At 39.9% G+C, this 6,977-nt stretch overlaps 2 protein-coding genes across 2 annotated transcripts in view; one reads left to right on the top strand and one right to left on the bottom strand.

Moving 5' to 3' along the window:
- The window catches only part of LOC118335330 (DENN domain-containing protein 3-like), a gene marked incomplete in the record, with an annotated part of 15,127 nt that extends 11,289 nt beyond the window's left edge, over positions 1 to 3,838 (top strand). The window contains 6 exon segments of the mRNA XM_035671564.1: positions 1,037 to 1,176; positions 1,760 to 1,920; positions 2,055 to 2,191; positions 2,496 to 2,614; positions 2,894 to 3,031; positions 3,372 to 3,838. Of these exon segments, the coding sequence (XP_035527457.1) occupies positions 1,037 to 1,176; positions 1,760 to 1,920; positions 2,055 to 2,191; positions 2,496 to 2,614; positions 2,894 to 3,031; positions 3,372 to 3,590 (914 nt within the window).
- A 957-nt stretch (positions 3,839 to 4,795) lies between these two features.
- The window catches only part of LOC118336364 (potassium-transporting ATPase alpha chain 1-like), an 8,305-nt gene continuing 6,123 nt past the window's right edge, over positions 4,796 to 6,977 (bottom strand). Inside the window, 7 exon segments of the mRNA XM_035672999.1 lie at positions 4,796 to 5,081; positions 5,197 to 5,288; positions 5,431 to 5,532; positions 5,656 to 5,789; positions 5,946 to 6,091; positions 6,401 to 6,524; positions 6,803 to 6,957. Of these exon segments, the coding sequence (XP_035528892.1) occupies positions 5,053 to 5,081; positions 5,197 to 5,288; positions 5,431 to 5,532; positions 5,656 to 5,789; positions 5,946 to 6,091; positions 6,401 to 6,524; positions 6,803 to 6,957 (782 nt within the window). The 3' untranslated portion in view covers positions 4,796 to 5,052.

The following is a 6,977-nucleotide window of genomic DNA, read 5'->3' as shown; positions in this document are numbered from 1 at the left end:
CATTTTTAGTACCCTAGTTTCTGACTATATATATATATATATATATATATATATATATATATCCCTAGTTGTATTATGTTAACTGAACTTTACACTTCAGAGCATGAAACTATGTATTGATAATTAGTTCATGCGTTTCATGGTAGTCAGTGTTCACACACTGAACCCCTGTCTGAGCTGAGAGTTTATCATGTGCCTCGCATTTTCTGTAAGCTTTATTCTCTCTGTTTACTGTACACTGATCTGTACACAAGACACTCACTGTCAAATGATGGTAAGTTGTCCTGTTGAGCAGGTCAGACAGGACAAAAAAACCAGAACCATTAGTTCCTGTAGCCATGTGTTCCTGTTCTGTTTCTGTGCATAAATCTGCACATAGGTATCAAAATCTAGACTATTGTTTCCCTGCTTGATTGAATAATTTAGGTTGTGCCAACGTGAGGGCCTAATGCTTCAGTGAAACCTGTCTACATAACCCCATTAATCTTGCTGTGCTGCATATTAGCAGGCAGGACAATAGCGGGCTTGTTAGTCTCTCATTTGTTTACAATGTGACAGAGAACAAGAGCTGGAGGCGAGGCTGCTGATCTGGTTTCAAGAGATCACTGAGTATACAGCAGATAAACAAGATTTTAAGAACTGATAGAGGTTAGAGGCAACACACCAAACGAGTGGCAAAAGTATGCTGTGACATAGTGTGTGTATCGATTTGTTATTTATTTCTATCCAGTAATTATGGTAATTTATAATCTGTTTATCAGGATATTGGAAAAATATAAAATGCAAATTACTCGTGAAGTGTTAACTACCTAATTGTTATCCTTTTCAATTTCTGTATTGCCATTTCCACTGAAGACATTTATGAATAATGTGGCCCTGTCGGTAAAAATCAGTAGCAAGTGGAGGTTCTTATTTTCATGGTGGTGATGTGCCTACACACTAAACCACCCTGCTGAGCAATATGCTTTTATTTCATGCAGTCAGCTCTCATAATTCACTGGTTCACTGCTCTCTCACCCTGTGTCTCTTTCTCCAGGTCAGTTGACCAGCAATAATTCAGAGGGTGAGATGAACCCAAAACTGTGGGTGGCTCTCAGTGGGGGCAAAGTGGTTGTGTTTGATGCAGCTAGCTGGTCCATGCTACAGGATTGCATCCAGGTCGGAGAGTCGCAGCTGGTGAGAGCAGACATTCTGTACTCTATTGCTAGGAGTAATGTTTATTTAAAGAGTAACTCCACCAATTTTACACATTTGTTTAAAGGTCTTCAAGTACATGTGTGAAAAGTGAAACGTTTTAGCATTGGTTAGGACTGAAGACGTGTCTGAAAATAAAAAGAAATCTGGAGTTAGAAAGAAGTGAGTTTACCGGACCTCTGTACAAGCGTAACATACCTTAATCTCCGATTGTTGGCAGTTGAGTTGCAATGGGGGGTAATGATACACATAGCAGCTTTAATAGAGTTGTATATTGTTGTTTTAAACTTAATATTGTTTGGATGTTCATTATGTTTTAACTTAATCCCCAAATTCTTCACATTAATGAAATTATTTGTATCGCTTTGTTTGCTACATTGTGCTGTTTTTGTGCTGGAATAATTATAACATCTGTAGTTGAAACAATTGCACATGCTGTACATTTATACTGTTTATTTACAGACGTACAATATATAAATTATACTATTAATTATGCTGTCTTTGAGTCATTTAGCCTGCCGTTTTCAAAAGGAATTGAAACTAAGATCCCATGTCTTCTATGCAGAACTGCATGCTGGGATTGATCCAGGAGCAGGTGTGGATTGGCTCTCAGGACTCCGTAATCTACATAATTGACACTCACAGCATGTCCTGCAACAAACAGCTGACTGAACACAGACATGAAGTGACCGGACTCACAGTGGACACCAGAGATCAACACAGCAGGTAGAGATGTGTTGATCATCAGTTTAAACATTAAAAGCAGTCTCATAAAAGTGAGTCTAAAGGTACAAATTGACTTATTGCAGCCCTGTAAAGGTTTGTGGGTTTAATTAGTCTTTTCAAACTGTCTTTCACAGCCAGCAGACATACTCTTGCAGCTGTGATGGGACTATTCTTCAGTGGGACTCGGCCAGTCTCAAAGTGAAGCGACAGTTCTACCTCAGCTGTGACCGTCTCTCCTCCATACAGATCCATTATGGCACACTGTGGTGCTGTAAGTGTACACATTTCCCTTTGCTTTGTACTCTTAAACAGTTGTATTTGCTCATTTATTTCATGCAGTAACACTCCAGTGGCATTTAGTGTATGCCTGTAGCTGCGGATGACTGAATGTACCTGAGTCTTTCAATGTGGATTTTAATTTCTTTTTTACTCCACATTTTATATTATAAACTATATGCAACTGTAAGATCTACTGTGTATCCTTTTCTGGACATGCCTGAACTCAACCAATATCGTCTACACATTGAGAGAGACCCTGATGATGATTTGTTGACCAGACATGCGTGTATGTGCAGGTTGTGGTGACAGCATTGTGGAACTGAAAAAGAGCGGGACGCCACAAAGAAGGATGGTTCTTCCTGATGACATACGGAGCATGCCTAGTAGCTTCAGCAGCTTCATTGTCATCCCAGAGGTGATTTTGCAATCCTCAGCTAATATGTCTATCAATTAAATTAAAGTTAGCAGCCATTTGGTGATTTAGCAAGTCAGTTATTTGGTCTGCTGTTCATAGAAAAACGGATTAGTTTTGCAGCTAGATAGTTATAATATAGCTAGGACAATGAGTGACTGCAACCACGGAAACTGAGAGATTCAAGTATTTTACCAACAACTTTTGCCAACACACAGATATGAAAATACAACCATATTATATTTCCTTTTGCTTAGTCTAGTTTCTGTGTGTCTGTTCCAGCGAGGTCAGCTGTGGACGGGCTGTGCAGAGTCAGGGGAACTATGTCTCTGGCACACGAACAACCACAGACATCCATCCAAGAGAATCTCTCTGCCTGGCAGTTCAGGAGTCACCTGTATGATTCGAGTCAAGGACCAGGTGAGCTAAAGCATGTGTCAGGTGGCAGAACATGTGACATGTCATGTGTGTTGAACACTTCCAGTTTCTTGTGGTTCATGGGAACACGAAGCCGGCATTGCTGATTGAGGAAGTTGAGTTGAAAATTACAAACATGCATATTGGAAAGTATGATTCTGTTAGGCAACTTATGAATACTTCAAACTGTACTTTGTACTTCACTATGTTACCTGTACTTTTGTCAAGTGGTCAAGAATTTTTAGGTCATGTTAGGTTTTTTTGTCTATATCTGTGTCTTTCTCCACTTTAATCATCACTTATTCACTGCTACCTTCCCTTGATGCCCCCTCCTCCCCCTCAGATCTGGGTGGGCTGTCGTGGCAGAAGCGGTGTCGGGGGTCAGTGTGATGGTCAGCTGAAGAGTCAGGTGTTGGTGATGGACCCAGAGAGCCATGCTGTGGCAAAGGAGTTACAGGCCCATTCGGACAGCATCCAGACGCTCTGCTCTGCTGAGGATCGCTACGTCCTGAGCGGCTCTGCATGCCGTGATGGCAAGATTGCTATCTGGAAAGTCGAGTAGAGAACACAGACTGAGAAAGCACAAGTAAAGTAGGAGTGGAGTATGTGGGAGGAGAGCGGAAGAAAAAATGCACTTGTGAGGACATACATGCCTCGCATTGCCTTCTGTATGTTCTGTTTTAAAAACTTAATTTAGTGTCAGCAGCTGTAAGATATTGAAATGCCACAATACCATCATCGTCATTCATGTTTGGTTATCAAGCATTTATAATAAATTAAATTTTCAGTTATTATCATAAAGTTTGTTTGTCTGTGAGACTATGTGTTCTAGGCTGCTTACTATTTGTCACCTCCAGACGGATGCGGCCTCTTTTTAGAAATGGACAAACCCAAGTATGATTACATTTATAGATTTCAAAAGTTAGATTCAGTTAAAAACATTCAGTTTAGGTGTTTGTTAGAAATGCTAGTAGAGTTGACCGTCTGTTACTATGATTTGTGTTAATTCTCAGCTTTCCATCCTACATATACCTGTCACTTTTACTGTAATTTTAGCCATATTTGCCTTAAAGCAGCAACAAGAAAGTTTCAATTTTTGTTGATTCTGGCGGCCCAGTAAAAAAAGTGATAGTGTTTTCCCCGCCTCATTTCATTAAAATCAAAGGGAATCCTAGAATAATTACATAGTAATAGCCCATCTTATCACTGATGGTCTTGTTTTTTGGTAACATCAGTAATACATTTAGACTGTTTCATAACCAGTTAAAAACTCTTGTAGTAGGTTTCTTCAAAGGATTCTTTGAGCAATGCTTGGATGTAATTATTGTTGACTGAATCAGTTTAGTTCCACATGTACATTGGGCTGTCATCAGATAATCAAGCATTGCTCTCTTCTAAGAGAATGAAAAACAAATCAAAGTGCTCTTTGAAACACCTTTTTGCACACACTGTATATTCATAGACACGAGGCACTTTGGTGTGCCAGATCAGTTACAAACATCTAACCTTAACCATTAAACCAGATAAGCCATTTCACTAGTGCAGCATTAAGTAAGTCTGCATTTGTGACTTAAAAGTCAAATTCTGGCAAATATCAAATGCAACTTCTGGCTTGTGTCAGAGGGTCACTTCTAAGTTAAGATACAACCTTCAGTAAAACACCCATGAACCAATATAGAATACAAAAAAAGTTGCTACTTTTGTTATTGATTTGGTCATCATCAGTCTTAAAATTCTTTATTAGTACAAATACAAAGCAGCCACGGTCAAAGAGCTGGAACACAACAAATCTATGAGAATTATTCATTAACGACTTTCAGTAATTATTACCTTTTTTACTTTGTTAGAAGGATTTAGGCAGACTCTTGACATTAAAAGACACTTTAAGCTATAAATACATAGATCACAAAGTAATGTAGATGAATGGTAAATTGAGGAAGGTCCTCTTGGTTTCCAGTATTCTGTTCATGAGTGATGCCTTCATGCATATGGATGGATGGATGAATGAAAACCCTTTTCTGGTCTCAGTAGTATAATTCCTGATCCCACCAACCTGGGAGATTACAAGAATACACATTATTGAATATTGAAGAGAAGTGGAAATGTTAATGATGATTGATGAATGCATTTTAAATGGTTAGAAGGAAGGATAAAGAATATTGGCTTACTTCCTGGATATCTTCTGACTCCTAACTTCCTGATCTCATCATAGACAAAGATTAAAATACCATATGGAACAGGAACAAACCACCACTGGACTCTGAAAAAAAAAAAAACACAACATATAACATTAGGCCAGCGGCTGAAGCTTTTTTTTCTACACAGAACACTTTTCCTCCTAATCAAGTCCGAGCTTTGATTTCAGATGGTGACCATGTAAGTGAGGCTTCGTGTGCTTTTACCTGATAGGCATGAAATTGAAGATATTGGGCATTCCAGGGCAGTAACAAAGCAGATTACCCAGGCAGAGCTGGAAGACTATGGCAGAAACCAGGACACGGTTCCTGCACACAAACAAACACTTGTTACATGTCAGGGGCACATAAGTTCAGGTTTAATTGTGTCCATGTGAAATGGACTGACAAAAACATGAAAAGACTGAATGCCTCCGATTGCACTTTACTGACCTGAAGAAGCCTTGCTGGAACACAGAGAGACGTCGAGTTTTCCTGATAAGCACATCTGAGATCTGACAGATCTCAATACTGACGAAAAATACAGTGTAGCACGTATACTCCTGGTACAACCTCTGACTGAAGGTCTGTAAGCAGAGGAGAGGACAAGGGAGGAGTTATTTGGTTTCCATGCTGGTAAAAACAAAAACAAATATTCCCTTCACCCAGGAGACAAAAATGAGACATCTTTGTGTCCACAGTTTGAAAAGTTCCCAAAGGTAGGATCTCAAGTCTATATTAACCCATTCTTGTCCATAGCTGTCCTGTAAGTCTTGAAGGTGAACATCCTCCCACTGAGAACGCAGGCCGACACACAAGAGTGGAAACCAGCCCTCCTGGGCCATGGCTGTGAAATAATCTGTAAAACCTGCAAAGGACTGGATGGCTCCTAAAACAGAGAAAGAAGAAATGAAAATACTATTTTAAGACTATAGATCTAGTTCACTGGCAGTGTGACACCATTCAGTGAGCATATGGGGCAGTGGCTCAGCCTCCTCTAGAGGGACGCACTCTGTTAGAGGTATTATCTGCTTTATTGGGTGCAACAATGGAAGAGACGTGTATAGCAAAGTCTGTAGGAGGGCTATGCATGTATTACTAGCACTGGGGATTCATTCAGCCAGCTTGTGTCAGTGTGAAGTAAATATTCAGTTCAGTGTAGCTGAGGTTAAACATATTTGTACATGTTTTGTCTCACCTATCTGGAAGTATGAGTACACAGCCAGGGCTTCATTTACCAGACGATCACGGCGAGGGTTCCTGGGCTTCAGGTGCATGATGTCACTCTCTGCTTTCTCATAAGCCAGAGAGACAGAGGGGAACTGCAGGAGAGACAGGAACAGATCACAACAAATCACTGTACAGCAGATACAGAAGTGAGGAAGATAATGATAATGATAATGCTAATTTACTATTACTGTCATCAAATCACCACTAAGGCTGGTGTGTGGTGATTCAAAATGAAAGTGAATGTGTCTCAGTAAAATGCAGTGTGTAAGACACAATCATCATCTGTGATGAGAATAAATAGGCAGTGTAATGACCATAAATTAGTCATTTGCTTTCTTGCTGAACTGGTACTAATGAGGTAATTACTCACGATATCAGTGGCCAGTTCAATGAAGAGGATCGTGATGCAGCCCAGAGGAAGAGGCACACTGACGGTGATGTAGATCAGATATGGTGTCAGCTCAGGGATGTTCTTGGTAAGTGTGTAGGCAATAGACTTCTTCAGGTTGTCAAAGATAAGACGGCCTACACACACACACACACAC

This window comes from Morone saxatilis, unplaced genomic scaffold (genome assembly GCF_004916995.1).
Source record: "Morone saxatilis isolate NCDOM2014 unplaced genomic scaffold, NCSU_SB_2.0 Contig24, whole genome shotgun sequence".
Taxonomy (NCBI): Eukaryota; Metazoa; Chordata; class Actinopteri; family Moronidae; genus Morone; species Morone saxatilis.
The sequence above is the reverse complement of the archived record's forward strand: the minus strand, read 5'-3'. Positions and strand labels throughout refer to the sequence as shown.